The sequence below is a fragment of the Mauremys mutica genome, chromosome 12 (assembly GCF_020497125.1).
Source record: "Mauremys mutica isolate MM-2020 ecotype Southern chromosome 12, ASM2049712v1, whole genome shotgun sequence".
In the NCBI taxonomy this organism is placed as follows: domain Eukaryota; kingdom Metazoa; phylum Chordata; order Testudines; family Geoemydidae; genus Mauremys; species Mauremys mutica.
In genome coordinates, this window is record NC_059083.1 from 65,991,114 (window position 1) to 66,008,126 (window position 17,013).

The window sequence follows — 17,013 nt, forward strand, 5'->3', positions numbered from 1 at the left end:
AAGGAGGGGCAGGCGAGACAAGGATAGCACAAAATTTGGTCTCATCCTTATCCTCCCCACTTCCCTCATGGAGCTGTGGCTCATGATTCAGTTCTGGTTTTCAAATACAGCCTCCAGAGATCTGGATTGGAGGCAGGGGGTTGTGGGGCACAGAGAGGACTATGACAAAATGGTGTTCAGGTACCATAACTGAGGAGTTTAACTCTTTATAGGTGATCTGAAATAATTTTCTTAAAAATATGAAGCTAGAAAACCTAAATCATTAATATGTAGACAAATATTTTAATTTTAAAAAACTTCAAAAACAAATTCAGGCCTCTAGTGGTCGGTTTCTCTAGCAACAGTGGAGAATGTCACATATGATGGAGAAACTACTGGATGTGAGGTTCTCTGGTCTGTGTTATGCAGGAGGTCAGACCTTGTGATAATGGTTCCCTCTGGCCTTAACATATATGGAGCTATGAACCTAAACACAGTGTGAGGAATGCATTCCTGCCCTGGGATAAGCAGTATGTGACAGTGCTACTGGACTGAACTTGAGTCTTGACATGTAATGGGGGAAGAGAGTTTTTAAAATGCATTTATTTATAGGTGCAGGATATTCTGTTAATGATTAGCGATCAGTTTTACAGAAATATTCTGTTTCTCTTTTCAAGGTGGATTGCAAATGCTACTACTAAAAAGAATCATTCCAACCTCAGAGTCATACAGAAGAACCAGCATGAAAATGCTTTATAGCAGAGCAAGACCACACTTGGCAATCTTTGTTTTGGAGGTTGGGGGCGGAGGGGCGAGGCTTAATGTAAGAGGGAAACAATATATCAGTTGTTACATTAATAGTTTAAAATTCTTACCATGCACTCCCCACTAAGGAAATCTGGGATAATTTCTTTATCAATGTAATCCAGTAGCCCTCCAGGTCCTTGGTAGTCATTTCCTGCATAAATAAGGAATTTCTTTCTGGTGTTGTCATCAATGAATGGACTAACCTATAAACAAAGAAAAACAGAATTGGTCAGGTTCCCAGGTCCTCAAGTAACTTCAAAATAATTATATTATGTTTTATCCTGTGTTATGTAAAGTACATACAGTAAATGAGTGAAGTTATTCATTTGGCTACCCAGACACATTTTTCCTTTTAGGAATTTTTGTTCTAATTCCATAATAAAGCATCTTATAAAAATGGAGTTTCCAGGAGGCAACATTTCCTGTTTATGGCACAGTGAAGATGAGTTTTCAAGAGAGCATGTACATTTAAAGTGCATACCAGTATCCTGAGGTAAGTGTGCAGATACTAGAAGTACAAACGTACCAGTGTCCAGAGGACTGGAAATACTCTGGGAGCTCTCAGGATAAGAAGGCGACCCAATGTTTCAGGGTAATTGGCTTCAACCACTTCAATGATTCTTAGTAATGCTTTGACACCAGGTCTCCATAAGTGTCGCATATTCAAGCCCTCCAAATCCACCAGACAGGTCCAGGAGCTGTTAATTTTAAAGAGTTTTTTAAAGAAACCAATTAGAATCATAATTCATTATTCCACACCACAGCATTTGATGGTCTGAGATGTGAGCACTCCGTTTTGTTTCACAGATCTACAAGTTTTGGTGGTTTTGCAGTTGCCACACTCTTCCTTCATTACACAGCTATAGTACTCCCTCCCACCTCATCTCTACATTTTGTACTGCCTGTAGATGCAGGAAATTGTAAGATCTTTGGAGCAGGAATGTTTTCTTAAGTATAAAGTGCCATGCATACCTATGACACTATGTATAACGATCACTGTGCTTATTCTCTGATATAAGGCAGGCATGTCACCAAAGGACAGAACCATTTCAATCACTAATTAAAGGTTCCTATTAGCAAATGGAAGACACCATCATAGTGCCTAATAAATCACTGCTTGGGTGGGGGGGGGGTGGAGGGAGTGGGGGAAAGAGTACTGGTTCTACACTGGAAGTTTAATATTCAGCATGCATGTTTCCTACCACAAGTGCATGTTTTAAAAGTGCCACTGCACTTAAAGTCTGCATTTCAGAATTTAGGATTCAATTCAGGAAAACATTCCCCATACAGGACAGCATTAAAACACATGTCAAGTCAGTAGGATTTAAGCATGTGTTTCAGTGCCTTCCTAAATCAGGCCCACACCAAGGGGTATGAATTCAGAACTCATCCTTGTATACTCATAGCTATGTTGTACTGATTCTAGGCCATTGGAATGACTCCCAAAGACGACATATGAATCAAAATGTTTTGGTTTTTAAATAAGTGAGTGTTATGTATTTCATTGCTGCCTCATCTTTGACCTTTACCACGTAAGCACCCTTGGGCAGCCCAAGGCCATAGCAGTACACAGGAGACCCAAGTCGTATACTTGGCTTCTCACTCCTCTAGTCAGCTGGAACTGGGAATTCTTTACAGTGAGAAGATGAGAAATGGGAGTGCCACGCACTGGTAACCCTTTGGAGATTAAGGGGTGGAATCAATAGGCTCTGAAGGGAGTCAAATGCTTTATGACAGAAGTCATTCCAAACCCTGAATTCCTTTTTGGGGCTGGTAAGAGATTTAGTGAGCAAATCCTATTCCAAACTGGAGCCTGGAAATAAAGCAACTTTGTAGCCAAACTTGTTGAACATCAACACTGCTCCATACAAAACCAGACCTCATGTTATTTCTGAAAAAGTAACAAAAATTCTCATGTTTCACCTTATAGGCCTGCCAAATACTTTTGTATTCTCTTCACATCGCCTCAGTCCTTCTTCATTTATAGAAAGAACCTACACAAAAGAGAGGGTTGTTTTAGAAAATGTTCTAAAACTGTTGGGTTTGTGGAACTGGGGAGAAAATGCAACCTTCATAACCTGAGCCTTACAGCAACCCACACTAACCTCAGACCAGTGTACAAGAACATCTAGTGAAGACATGCAACAGTGGATTTAGGAGTAGCATTGAGTGCAATAACTTTTAGGAGAGCTATAAGAAGAACATTACAAAACATACAAGCATCCCATTTTAGTGCTTGGATACTATGGTGAAGAATTCTGTATAAAATCTTAGGGTCCACCTTTTCCCTCAGGGGCAAATGAATGTCAGAAAGGCATTCAGTATATTTTGTGGAGTAGGACACTTCTCTTTAGTTGAGCAGTGTCAACAAATTCTTTATTTCTATGAAGAAAATTTGTGCAGAATTTTCACTCTTGGGTCTCAGATTTTTGGCATAAGACAAACTCCCATAGCTCCTTCCTAAACCCCCAACTTCTTCCCTTGGAACCTTTGTTTAATTCCTGATGGAGTAGGAAGCAAAGGCTCCCCTCAGAAAAATTAAGATAATTACCAAAAAAGACTGAAAAAACCTATGTCTTACAGTCAGACAAATAAAGCTAAGTACATCGATACAGCACCGCCAGAAACAAAGTGTGCAACCACCCGAAGTGGGGGCTGGCTTGTGATCATGGTAATTACTGCTGCCATTATGCTTTAGAGCTTGCCTGTTCTGTACTATTTTGAAAGCTGGGTACATCAGCAGTGAGAATCCCACAGTGATGCCTTCAAAGAAACTGAATTACAGGCAAGTAATTTTCCTTTAAAAATAAATATTGCATCCAAGACTATGGGCTGGGTTTATTTTATAAATTAAAAATAAATAGGCTACTCATACAATACCTAGGAATGCATTTCTCTCCCTGTGCACATGTAGAAGCTTAAGTTTCAAGCACTATGTAAACTATACAAGAAGCTGTGATGTCTCAGCCCAGAACTATAGTAACTGTCATACAACGGACTTTCTGCCATCAGTCCACAGTTTGAAAGAACACTAAAATGAACCATTCAGGGAGGTTCGAGCTGTTCAAACTGAGAACAGATTGCTAAAGCGTACAGAAAAATATCTACTATGTGCTGATCGTTCTGGTGTGGCAGGAAACAAGTCATTTCTTAAGCACTTACATATCGAAGTAAGGCTTCTTCCCCAAGAGCTCGCACTAAGCCTTTGGTATCCATCTGTCCCAACCTCAACACATACAGAGGGCGCCCATCTGAAGAGCAAGAGATGGTAAATTAGTTTTAAAACTTTAACAGAAAACACGAAGTCTGTCTCTTTATTGTCAAAAGGTGTGTTTTTACAGTGAGATAGCTAACTGAAATTTTGCTATCTTGCTGTACAATTCTAGTGAAGAGAAGGCAGTGAAGTTTTACTTTAATATAGCCAGCTGAGGTCAACCCCAGGTTGGGAAGTATAGTTTTGACCTACTAGCTAGATAGAAATAAGAACTTCCGGTGAATTGTTTGTACTAGGATTTTACAGTGAAATGGCTAATTTGAATTAGCTACCTCACTACAAAAACAAACTTTTTTTGACAGTGAAGACAAAGCCTAAGTGATTTTGATTAACTAAGACATTTAATTGTACTTGACAAGATTTGTGGACAAAATCTGCCTCCACTATAGCCAAGGGAAGGATAGTATCAGAGGGGTAGCCGTGTTAGTCTGGTTCTGTAGAAGCAGCAAAGAATCCTGTGGCACCTTATAGACTAACAGACGTTTTGCAGCATGAGCTTTCGTGGGTGAATGCCCACTTCTTCGGATGCAAGAAGGGAAGGATAGATTTTTGTCCAATATCTTTCCTGATATCAGAGATCTCTGGTCAAGTCTGGAGCCTTAAATCATTCTCTCAAAATGACACTACTCTGGGTTTCCCCCAACAAGCCTTTGGAAAGATTACTGCATTAGAGTGAACAACAATACTGCAGAATCAACTCTCCGGATCAATGCTTTATTTGCTAAAATAATTGCGGGTATCATTTTGGAGCCTTTTAACAAACAAACAGCTATCTCCCCCACATGTTATGTGGGGCTGGCACACAATCTCGTCAGTGCTGGTTAAGACTGATGAGGGCAAGTCTATTCCAGAGTCAAATTTCAAATGGGATCCTTACATTCAAGGACTTGCCTCTTGTTTGTTGAGATGACTAAGATGTCCTCCATGATACATAACCAGGGCCGGCTCTAGGTTTTTTGCCGCCCCAAGCAAAAATTTTTTTGGCTGCCCCCCCCCGCCCCCAGACATGAGCCCCTCCCGCCCACCAGTGCCCCCCACTCACACCCCCTGCTGCCCCAGCATTGGGCTCCCCCCCAAATGTGGGATCCGCTACCAGCACACTGCAGCCGAGCCCTGGCCCAGCTGCGACTCTGTCCCCATGCGGGTGGAGCTGCTAGGCAGCACGGAGCGGGAGTACTTCCAGGTGGCGGCACAGCTACGGGGTGGCGCAAAGAACACGGCCCCCTCCCTGGGCTTCGCAGCACTGCTGGTGGCCAAGGTGGATCAGTTCGTGCTCACCGCCCTCACCCTCGACATGCTGGCGGCCAAAGACCTGGAGAGTCCCCTGGACCTGCTGCTCTTCAGCCTCACGGTGCCCTGGCCCAGCCCTGGCAGGAGGGAAGGCGAGGATCTCCGGCTGCGGGGCTACCTGCTCAGCACCGACGAGCCCAGCCGGCCGCTCACCTCCTCACACACTCCAGGAGCCCCTCGCCGCCATCGCAGCCCGGGCTCGGCTCCAGGGGACCCCGTTTCCCTCCCTCCCCGGCTCCTCACACACACTGGGTAGGGCCGCCCAGAGGATTCAGGGCAAAGCAATTTTGGGGGCCCCTTCCATAAAAAAAAGTTGCAATACTATAGTAACATGTATTTGGAAATGTAAAAAATAACTAGTGAAAATTAATTTGTAATAATTTGAAAATACACCAAATACATTATTTAAAAACATTAAATGCTTTACTGGTCTGTATACATTTGCAATTACAAAATGGGCTGTTGCTGGGTGATGGTGATGGTTGGTGCCAATGGGCTGTCACTGCCTGGAGGTGGTGCTGCTGTTGCCCAGGGCTGGGTGGGGAGCTGGGCTCTGGGGGGTGCCCGGCTCACAGGGGCTGGGCTCAGGACTGTGAGGAGATGGGGTCGGAGGTTGTCTGGCTCAGAGGGGCTCGCCTCAGAGCTGGGGGTCTGGGGTGGGGTCGGAGGGTGCCCAGCTCAAAGGGGCTGGGCTTGGAGATGAGGGTCAGGGCTGTGGGGGATGGGATCGGGGGGTGCCCGGCTCAACGGGGCTGAGCTCGGAGCTGGGGGTCTGGGGTGAGGGAGATAGTGTCAGGGGGTGCCCACCTCAGAGCAGCTGGGCTCAGAGCTGGGGGTCAGGGCAGTGGGGGATGGTGTCGGGGGTGTCCAGATCAGAGGGGCTGGGCTCGGAGCTGGGGGTCAGGGCTGTGGGGGGAATGGGGTGAGGGGGGTGTCTGGATCAGAGGGACTGGGCTCAGAGCTGGGGGTCAGGGCAGTGGGGGGAATGGGGTCAGGGGGGTGCCCAGCTCAGAGGGACTGGGCTCAGAGCTGGGGGTCAGGGCAGTGGGGGATGGGGTCGGGGGTGCCCAGCTCAGAGGGACTGGGCTCAGAGCTGGGGGTCAGGGCTGTGGGGAGAATGGGGTCAGGGAGGAGTCCGGATCAGAAGGGCTGGGCTCGGAGCTGGGGGTCAGGGCTGTGGGGGGAATGGGGTCAGGGGGGTGTCTGGATCAGAGGGGCTGGGCTCGGAGCTGGGGGTCAGGGCTGTGGGGGGAATGGGGTCAGGGGAGTGTCCGGATCAGAGGGGCTGGGCTCGGAGCTGGGGGTCAGGGCTGTGAGGGGGATGGGGCCAGGGGGGTGCCCAGGTCCTAGGGGCTGGGCTTGGAGCTGGGGGTCAGGGCTGGGTGGGGAGGTGCCCACCTCAGAGGGGCTGGGCTTGGAGCTGGGGGTCAGGGCTGGGCCTGGGGGGTAATGGGGTCAAGGGGTGCCTGACAAACACCTCCCTGAGACCCCCCCAATCCAACCCCCCTTCCCTGGCCCCTGACCACCCCCCCCACACAGAACCTGTGCCCCCTCCCTGCCCCCTGAGTGTCCCCGGGACTCCCTGCCCCTTAGCCTCCCCCCCCCGCCCCGGCTGCTTACCCCCGGCTCACCTCGCAGCAGCCGCATGGCTCCGGAGGGGGCTGAGCTCTTCCCTGCTCAGAGCTGCGTGGGGAGGGGGCGGGGCCGCAAGCTCCAGGCTCAGCTCAGCTCAGCTCCCTCCGCTCGGCCCGGAGCTTGCAGCCCCGCCCCCTGACCACGCAGCTCTGAGCGGGGCGGAGCTCAGCCCCGCCCCCCCCAGCCAAGCTGCTGCCGGGCTGTTTAGGACCCGGGGAAGGAGCGGAGGAGGAGCAGCCCGTCTCCTGCAGCCAGGCGGGGCCGCGCTACCGGTATGGGGCCTCCCCTCTCCCCCCAAGCCGCCCCCTATATTTTGCCGCCCTAGGCAGCAGCTTGTTTTGCTGGTGCCTAGAGCCGCCCCTGTACATAACAGACTGAACAAGTGCATGGGCTGATATTTTGGGGACCATAAGTGGTATTTTTGGCCCTTCACAGTATCCTAAACGGAGCTCTTTATTAGGAATAATATGTGTTAATCTTCTTTATGGGATGGATTTTTAATTCTGTCCTAATCTATTGCAGTACACAAGCATAAATTGCCATCTCTGGCACTGCAACACATCATGACAGACAGCCTTGTTCCTAAGCGTTTTGATTCCAAAGCTGTCTGTTGTTTAAAGGCTCTCCAAGAAAGAAAAGTCCCCCTTAAATCAGATCACACCTAAGTTTCACACATGCCCATTTCTCTGGAATGAACAAGTCAGCATGTCTCAGTAGCATGCACAGAAGCCCATTTTGCCAAAGGATCTTAATCTCAATGCTCAGTATCATTTCCTTCTAACATTTTTAAAAAAAAGACACACACCTGGAGTCACTCAATTGCTGAAGAAAGTCTCCCTTTTAAATAGGTCTATGATTCTTCCCCTTCCAGTGACTGAGACAGCCAACACAGCGTGACACACTTGGGAAGTATATGTAGCAAGAGTAGTTGGGGGGCAGGAGGGGAGAGAGACAAGCTTTGACTATATTGTTCCTTATGAAAGCTTTGACCAACTAGTGATCTTCCTTTTTTGTAGTTTTTATATTTTAATGGAAGCACCTATACATTGGCCCAATGTTAATTCTCTTTTCAAAGGGCAGTTGTTTAAGTTTTTGGCAGTTTGATTTAGCTAACCTAGGTTCATCTAAGCACCAGAAGATACATGGCATCTTTATTTATGCAGGCTTTCCTGCAGGACATTATAGAGAGAGAAACTCTGTTGAACCATGCCCTTAAAGTTAATGTTAAATTCATTCTTCAGTTTAGATATTTATCACTTTGCTTAACAGATTCAGAATCAAGACCAAAAAAATAAGTTGAAGAATAAAAACCCAAGCTGTTCAGTCTGCAGATACAGTAGCAGTGTCTTTGAGTCTAAAAGATTCCACACACTTATGGAGTTACACAGTTCAGTGTTAAAATAAAATTGTCACTTAAAGCAAAGATCTTTTTGGAATGTATTATGCAGGTTTTACAGCACTATACAAGAAGCTGTTAAGTTTTATACAAGAACTACAAAAACCCCTAACTCATAACAATTCATTAACCTACCCCACCCATATGAGGCATGAGGGAAGGCTGTATAACTGGGAGTGTTTTGTTCTTAACACTGCATCCACATTGTATAAGTCACTAGGGTTGTTGTTTAACAATTCTTTGCTTGAGACTCTCTTATCAAAATAAGAACTCAAATGCATAGGAGAGCCACACTGATTGTATGCGTGTTTAACAATTTATGCTCAAGTCAAATGGATAGCTTTCATTCGTTACCATTAATAGCTCTATCCTAGAGAGCATGTTTTATAGCTGCTGCTCTCTGACTTGCCCGTGATAAGAGTTGTTAAAAAATAGCTTGATCTGAAGAAGAGCTTTGTGTAAGCTCCAAAGCCTGTCTCTTTCACCACCAGCAGTTGGCCCAATAAAAGATATGATCTCAGCCTCTCTAATATCTTGGGACCAACACAGCTATAGCTCTGCAACTAAAGAATCCACTCAGCTGAATTCTGGAACACACTTTGTGTGTGCGAGAGGAAGGAGGGGAACTGGTAAGGAGAGATTTAAAAGTAACCTATCCCCAGGCTTTAAAGTGGTAACATTAACAGATTTCAAACTGAGGGTACGTCTACACTTACCTGCCAGTTCGACGCGGAGAGTTCGACTTTTTGGAGTTCGAACTATCGCGTCTGATCTAGACGCGATAATTCGAACTCCGGAAGCGCCGCGGTCGACTCCAGTACTCCACCTCGTCAGAAGGAGTTGGCGGAGTCGACGGGGGAGCTGCGGAGTTCGACCCCGCCGCGTGTGGACGGGTGAATTGTTCGAATTAGGGTACTTCGAATTCAGCTACGCTATTCACGTAGCTGAATTTGCGTACCCTAATTCGAACCCCCTTCTTAGTGTAGACCAGGCCTGAGAAACTCTCTGCAGAGTTTACACATTGACAAGAGAGCAAAGGGAATTCAAGGATAAGGCTGAAGACCCTCTGTCTCACTCAGGAAAGTTGATATACTATAATCTAACAACCTTCAGACTTTTATCTGCTTCCTTCCTAGTTATTGGGGGGACCCTAGATGTATGCAAGAGGGAAATAGGAAACAAAGTCCTTCTCTTAAAAATCTAGGAACATATCCCCAATTTCCTTCCTAAAATCTGTACAACCCACAGAGTTGATGGACACCCATCCACGCACCCAGCTCAGCTTTGCAGTGGTTAAGCCTATCTTCTCTCCCTCATGGCCACTATTAATGGTAGCCAGCTATTACTAGCAGCCTCCTGTACTATTTCATATGCTTACAGTAGCAGGAAGGGCTAAAGGGAATAGTGCTGGGTAGCAGGTAAAGACAAATCAGAGCACAGGCGGCTTGCAGTCAGATTACTCCCTTTCCAAGCTGAACAACTGGATGGAAACCCTCCCTCCAGTTACAGGTAGGGTGAGGAAGAGGGATTCCACAACTTTTCAACAAGACCAGTGCACAGCAGGGGCAAGTTGGGTGGTGTCTTTCAGCAGCTGGGCCTGAATCCTTAAGTTCTGTGGATGTGACTATAACCCATTACACAGAATAAATAAGAAGCCGTTTTCCTCTTTATGAACCTGCTCTATTTTGTGTTTGTAACATCACAATTCCTATCACTGAAACGGTGATGCCAAATATTGGCTCCACCATAAGCAATTGTCTCTGACAGCAGAAATAAGCTGATTAAAAAGGTATGCTTATTTGCATATATTTTTAATCCCCAACCACAGGAAAGTAATTAATACTCAGCATTTTTATAGCCCCTTTTACCCAACTAACTCAGAGTGCTGTAAAATATGATTAATAACTCTCACAAGAGCTCTCTTGAGTAGATTTACCAATTTTACAAATGCCTCAGAAAAGCTAATGATTTGACCAAAATTACAGTCAGAGCTAGGAACAGGACCCAGGAGTCCTGTCAGTTTGCCTGCTCTCACTTGCAAACCACTCTAACTTAACTGCAAGCAAGTACAATGTAGTATGAAGGTACTACCCACACTCTCACACCACACATTTGGCAGGCGTTTATAATCAGAATTAAATAACTTTGTTAAAGTGCCCACTAGTATCTAGTAATATAAAACGTACCTTTGTCATGGTGATGCCAACCTCCTGCATAGTAATCTTGAAGTACTTGTGGAGGGTTCCAGGTATCCAGAATATAGTCCACCTGGTGCTGTTTACGCCATGTTAGTGACTGGCAAAGAATCTCTCTGGCTTTGTCAATATTGAAGTCCCGGGCACGCAAGAATCGTAAAATATGTTCATCCTTTGGGATCTATTGGAAAATAAGGACTGATTAAAGTTTGAAACTTTGACATTGAAGAGAGCCAATTTATATAAACTTGAATGCAAATACAGAGATTGAATTGCACTACTAATTAAAGGAAGACAATTACAAACTTACCAGAACATCACTTTAAAAAAAAAAATCCCTGAACAAGGACAGCAAAAAAGAGTAAGGAGAGAAAAGTGCCCTTTTGGTTAGCTCCATGGTTACAGAACTTGACTCTCCCACGGGGTAGATAAGTACACTGTTGCACAGTCACTGGGCCGCCTTAGTTTTTGAACTGATCCCATGACTTACTTATTTCTTGTTTCAAACTCTAAGTAGCAAAAAAATTCTGTTCAAGCATTTACTCTAGGCTCCTCCCAAACCCTCTGGAATAATGGGCAACCTGCTTTTAAGGTTATAAAAACCCAATATGATCACGCTTCCTTAATTCACCCCACGCAAATATCTGTGAGCTTTTAACATGTGAAAACTGGGACATTCTATATGTGGAACACAATGCTATTGTATAATTTATGGTTAGATCCCTCTTGGTTATAAAACCCTTCTGCAACAGAGTATGTTTCCACAGGAAATACAGAAGAGACTGGTTAAATTGTGTTTCATAACTTTTAAAATCTTATAGAATTTCAAGACTGCTCATGCTTTCCCCACCACATCTTAAAATAATTGGATTCAACAATCAGTCAGGGAAGTAGATCTGAGGATTAGACACAGTCACTCCACAATAACTACAGACATAAGAAATGGGGTCATTTTAATACAAGGCAGACTTGTGAAACTGCTTGGCTGTCAGTCCGCTGGGCTGGATTATTCACATTCTGGTTAATTCAGTCAAGTCCATCTTGTGCATTGTGCACTTCTCTGAAACACAGAAAGCTAAAACTGGTGACTAGTTTCTTACTTTGCCCTTGTGCGTTTCCTGGAGCCACTGTCGAAGTCGGATGAGGCAGCTTTCTTGCAATGGAGTCAAGTCACCCAGGTACCGCTTGATGTAGTCTGCGTCGAGTTTGTCTGAAATGGGATTTACACACTATTACAGCAGTTACTAATTGCTAGGTCAATTAACAACTGATCTTATGTGCAAGTACTTGAAGTGGAAGAACCCGTGTTCTTATTTCCAGTCAACGCCGCTCATATTTGTCAGCCTTAACTACATTCAGTTGAATTAAAATGACAATGTCTGAACTATTGGGTCTAAGAAAAAAAGAAACTTCCACTTTAGCTAATATTTTACAAGTGAATTGTTTTTCCTCTACTAATTTCAATCCATTTGCAATGGAATGGGGTTGATTTTTGGTGAGCTCTCTACTTCCTTCCCTGGGAATCTAAACTATTGCTCTCCATCAATCCTTAGTGTGATTTTTTTTTAAATGCTGGCCTTTACTCGATCACAGGATCAGCTACCAGCCCACTTATCCAGCACCCAGATAGATGAATGTTAAATGGGAGGGGAGGAGGGGGCGCCTCCCAGAACTGGTCAGCACCAACATCAATACTAATGAACCAAAAACTAATGTGAGGGTCCTCAGCAGAGGTGTCTACAAGCATTTCAAATAACCTAGCTAAAAATGAGAAGTCAAACAGGCCATACAAGAGATGCCAAATGTACCATCAGGTGTTCCTGCTGTGGGCTCTGATGGGCTGCTGGAGGTGTTGAGCACTTCCTTATTGTTCAGTCCCTCCTTTGTGGCAGCATCTGGTATGTTGATAGCAGGAGAAACTGGCCGTGCTAAGTGAGATGTGCTGTTCTCCAGCTTATACATAACTGGAGGAGTCCAACGAGGAACAAACATTACCCCTTCTTCCTCCATCTGCTTCAGGTAATACTCTATTATTTCCTTCCCCTTTGAAACAAAAATATGTTTTAGCCAATAAAATTTCCACTTAGATACGAACAGGACCTGTTTGGAAATGCAACAAAAGGCAGTCAAGCATCCCAAGAGACCCCCAGATTGCTTTCTACACACACTTCACAACACCCTGCTCTAAAAGCCATGTAATTTAGTTTTCTGTGCACAACCAGCCTGTTAAGTAGCAGAAGCTACATTTCAGGGTTTAAATCTAACTAGAGCCAGGCATCTATGTCATGACTGTATGTTTACCTTTTTAATATTGCTGGTGTACTGTTTCATGGCAATCTTTTCCACTGTGCTTTCAAAGCCAAAGAAAGACTTGATGTCCAGGCTTGCTGACTGTTCAAAACAGGTCCAGTCTTCATTGTCAGGGTGAACCTATTGGTGGAGGACAGCAGAGACAACATGTTTTGGTTACTCTTTGCATACTGTACATTTTCTCATACAAGCATTTGGATCGTCAAAATTCCATATTTAAGTTTGTTTTGTCCTGTAAATGGAATTTGAAACCTCTGGTCCCTTTGCAAAATGCAGATTGAAAAAGGTAAAGCTTAGTCAACAAGAAAAGAAGGAACCTTCATATTGTCTCTGCAAAAGCCATCATGGCACATTTTCCCTTTTAATAATAACTAAGAGGAAAAACACTGCTCTCCAAGTCAGAGGCACAGGATCTGCACATCCACAAGATTTGCAATGCTTCCCTCTTGGATTATTTACTACCAACAATACTGCAACACATTAGCACCACTTACTACCTAGGTCAGGGGTTCTGAAACTGGGGGTCGGGACCCCTCAGGGGGTCGTGAGTTTATTACATGCTGTCATGCAGTTTATTACGAGCTGTCAGCCTCCACCCCAAACCCCGCTTTGCATCCAGCATTTATAATGGTGTTAAATATATTAAAAAGAGTTTTTAATTTATAAGGGGTTGGGGGATCACACTCAGAGGCTTGCTATTTGAAGGGGGTCACCAGTATAAAAGTTTGAGAACCACTGACCTAGCTAGTGGCATAATCTCTTCTGGATTAAAAAAAAAAAGTGTTTGCACTACAGAAAAGAGTATGACCTCTATTCCAGTTACCAGCCTGAATGAGCCAGATTTTACAGACTGTACAGAATGCCTTCCCCCACAGCCCTTTCAAACTTCAAGTACATTCCTGATTTTCTTCTCGTCTTATATCATAAGCAGCTGAGTGCGCTGGTAACTGGTTTTAGTCCACACTGCCACCCAAGAGAAAAGCAGCAGTGTGGCGCCTCCACATCGGAAAGAAAAGTGTGTATGGATTCTACAGCTTTGGTTCTCAACTCAGTGGCATAAAAAAAAGTCAGAACAAGTCTGATTTGAGAGAATTGTGTCATTGGCCCTTTTAGTTTTTTCTCCCATGACATACTGGAATTTATTTGTTGTGACCATTTATTTATGTATTGGGTAATATCCCATGTTTGAAACCTATTAAGGTCATTTAGTCTAACCCTGGCTAGAGCAGGATTATTCCAGCACCTAATCCAGTTTAGTGCTTAATGTTTCAAATCATGGGGCTTCTAACTCTTCCTTTGGAAGCTATTTCACAGTCTAACAGGTTTCATAATGAGTTGGTTATAAAAGTGTGTTCCTTCTCATATTCACAGGGTGAGAAAACTGATGTTAAGTGGCTTGAACATCCAACACAAGCATAAAGCACGCTAACATGAAGCAGAGAAGCATGCTGAAATAATGTTTATTTACATAGCTAAATCAATACAACTGATTTAAAAAAAAAGACAAGGTTTCTTAAAAGGGATCTGATTTTTAAATTATACTTCTGACTTTACACTTAACCTATCTTTGTTACAAATACAGTACTACCTAAGACTACTATAAAAGGAAGATTAAAGAAAAAGAGCGTCTCTATTTGAGCTGGATTACGTTGTGCATTTTTCTATAGAATGTTTCTCCTGTTTATATGGAACTTTCCCATGGCAAGTGCAGACAGAAAAATACTTCTAAATTTTTAAAAAAGTTGCAGTGAGACCCAGGGGCAGATGCAGTACTTGAAACTACTTTTAACTAATATTTTGAAGTTAACTAGATTTCAACATTTCCAGCGTCCTTTTAAACATGTTCTGCAACCAGAAAGCACTTATTTACAGAAAGTGCTGCAATGTAAACGAGTGGCTGCATTTGCTAGTTTAGATTTGACCTCCAAGGTCCATTCCAAGCTTTATTCATACATTACAATTGTGCTTTATTTCATTTGTGTCTCATATCAGAGTAGGGGTATTTTACAACCTATAAAGGAACTGCGAGCATGGCAACAGCTAGCTCTCTGACTTCACTTCTTAAACAAATCTATCATTATGCTACAAGTGCTTTGCACTAAAAGCATGTCAGCATCTCATAAACAGAAACAGCTAGGATAGAAAAAATCTAGATTAAAATTATAATCTTGAACACTTAAATTGTAGCGCACTTGACAATAATACAATTGTAGCACTGGCTAGCACTATGCGGAAAGTGACCAAGTGATGTGCAAGCTTCTCTTCAACAGTTCTGCCAGGGCATCATCAATCATGACATGCCACAACTCTGCTATTACAGACTTTGGCTTCTCACAAGCAGAGTCTGTCAAATGTCTGTCTTTTGTAATGTGGGAATATGCCCAATGGACAAAACAAATTTGCATCAGGGTTTTCACATGTGTTGATTACTTTTAACACTAACAGCAACACCCATGGCACACTAATAATTCTGATTTTTAGGAGAAGCCAAAAATAATCCAGCTTCTGGTTATGAGTGCTGAATGTCAATGCCAACCAAACCCAATCTGTACAACTGTTAAATTCTCTGTGTTACTCACTGTGTAACAGCAGTGCTCATTAATGATGACTCTGTTAGAAAAGGTTTCATTGTAGGCCTCTATGTGCAAAGTCCGATCTTGTCTGTTCAAGGAGTTCTTCTGGACAAAGTAAACATAATCTACTCCTGCAATCTGAGAAAGATTACCACAGATTTTGTTAAAGATTTCCATTTTTGTGGGTTGGTATCAAGAAAATTAGGATAAAAGCCATTTTAAAATTGTTTAGTTACCTTTTTCAATAACCGGGGTGCATCTATATCCAGTTTACAACGCCTTTCTATCACATGGACAGCTCCATCCTCACTCTTGAATTCATTCACAGTGTCACTAGCTACAAACATTGGGATTAGAGGACATGTAGGAAATCTTCTTTCATATGCCTACAAAGATGTATAGAGGAGGAAGAAAGAACAAAAGTTTAATCAAGAGTAATTCTATGGACTATACAGATTCTGTCCCTCTTGTGGGCTTTTTCTTTTCTGGCACAGTTGTATTTACAAATGCCAGCAAGCCATCGTCTTGATCTTATGCATTTGGTAGAAACAGCAGGGGCCTTGCATCTTCACTTTTCTGAAATTACTACTAAGAAACAGATTGTTTTCAAGACAGCAAGTTTCATAGCAAACCAAGTATTAGAGGATTTCATGTATTGTCCTGTTTGAAATACATGGTCAATATTGACCTAATCCAGGGGTTAATTTAAACAGTGCACAAGAAACACTTTTTCCCTCCTCTTCCCTGCTTTTGGAGGGAAGTGGATGACAATGTGCATTGATCATCCTCCCTTTAACAACAAAAGGAACATACAATCTTAAAGAGACTCTGACCACAAGAATACCTGAACACACATGATGTGCTGAAGGATTAAAAAACCCACTGTGTAATTATCAGCATTTCACTGAGCTGTCTGGAGGGTTTCCAACGCACTACCCAGAGGTGAAATAAAAAGGTCTCAAAACCCATTCCTTACACTAACAGCTTTCCCTGAGTGCAAAGACAGCCATCTCTCTAATCATTTCAGTGTACCATTTATCAGTTTGTAATTATGTTTAAGAACATAGACATTATTGAAAATATTACCCTAGGTCACTTAGGTGCTTTCGGAAATTTTATCCATAATACCTTCCATAATAGCATATAACTATTTACATACCAACAGTCCTGATTTAACTCAGAGATTATGGTCACGTGCTTCTGCTAATCTTATAAATTTGGGCTGGACAGGAGCTTAATTTTACAAGATAAATAATATGCCTTACAGATTAAGAAGGGTGCCCTTTAAACAAGGAAACACTTGCACAGATATTTTCTATTTACATTTTTGTTGTTGATATGAAGCTTCTTGGATCACACTCCCTATGCAATATTTAATTGTTTGTAAAAGTATATTTATAGATAGGGATTTGGGAGGGAGGAAGGAAAACTATTTTCAGGCTGTTGACTTTCATTTCCTGTTTGCTTTTGGAGTCAAAACGTAGCTGTCTTCAGAACTCTTTCCGAGACCCACCTATTTACCAATGCCCTCTTCCTCTAAAACCAGACACGACA

The 17,013-nt window shown here is 43.4% G+C and overlaps 2 protein-coding genes across 3 annotated transcripts in view; one reads left to right on the forward strand and one right to left on the reverse strand.

Annotated features, from left to right (window-relative positions):
- TNRC6C (trinucleotide repeat containing adaptor 6C) overlaps positions 1–957 on the forward strand; it is a 310,753-nt gene extending 309,796 nt beyond the window's left edge. Inside the window, exon 28 of one of the 2 annotated variants that reach the window (XR_006572897.1) lies at positions 657–957. The gene's annotated coding sequence lies outside the window, so the exon portion shown is untranslated. The remainder of the gene's footprint in view (positions 1–656) is intronic. The other variant, XR_006572898.1, reaches the window with a different exon arrangement.
- SEC14L1 (SEC14 like lipid binding 1) overlaps positions 1–17,013 on the reverse strand; it is a 59,800-nt gene that overhangs the window by 10,333 nt on the left and 32,454 nt on the right. Inside the window, exons 3-12 of the mRNA XM_044983149.1 lie at positions 15,696–15,845; positions 15,466–15,597; positions 12,878–13,006; positions 12,385–12,619; positions 11,677–11,786; positions 10,568–10,757; positions 3,949–4,037; positions 2,710–2,780; positions 1,313–1,484; positions 855–989 (exon numbers count right to left, since the gene is read on the reverse strand). Of these exons, the coding sequence (XP_044839084.1) occupies positions 855–989; positions 1,313–1,484; positions 2,710–2,780; positions 3,949–4,037; positions 10,568–10,757; positions 11,677–11,786; positions 12,385–12,619; positions 12,878–13,006; positions 15,466–15,597; positions 15,696–15,845 (1,413 nt within the window). The remainder of the gene's footprint in view (positions 1–854; positions 990–1,312; positions 1,485–2,709; positions 2,781–3,948; positions 4,038–10,567; positions 10,758–11,676; positions 11,787–12,384; positions 12,620–12,877; positions 13,007–15,465; positions 15,598–15,695; positions 15,846–17,013) is intronic.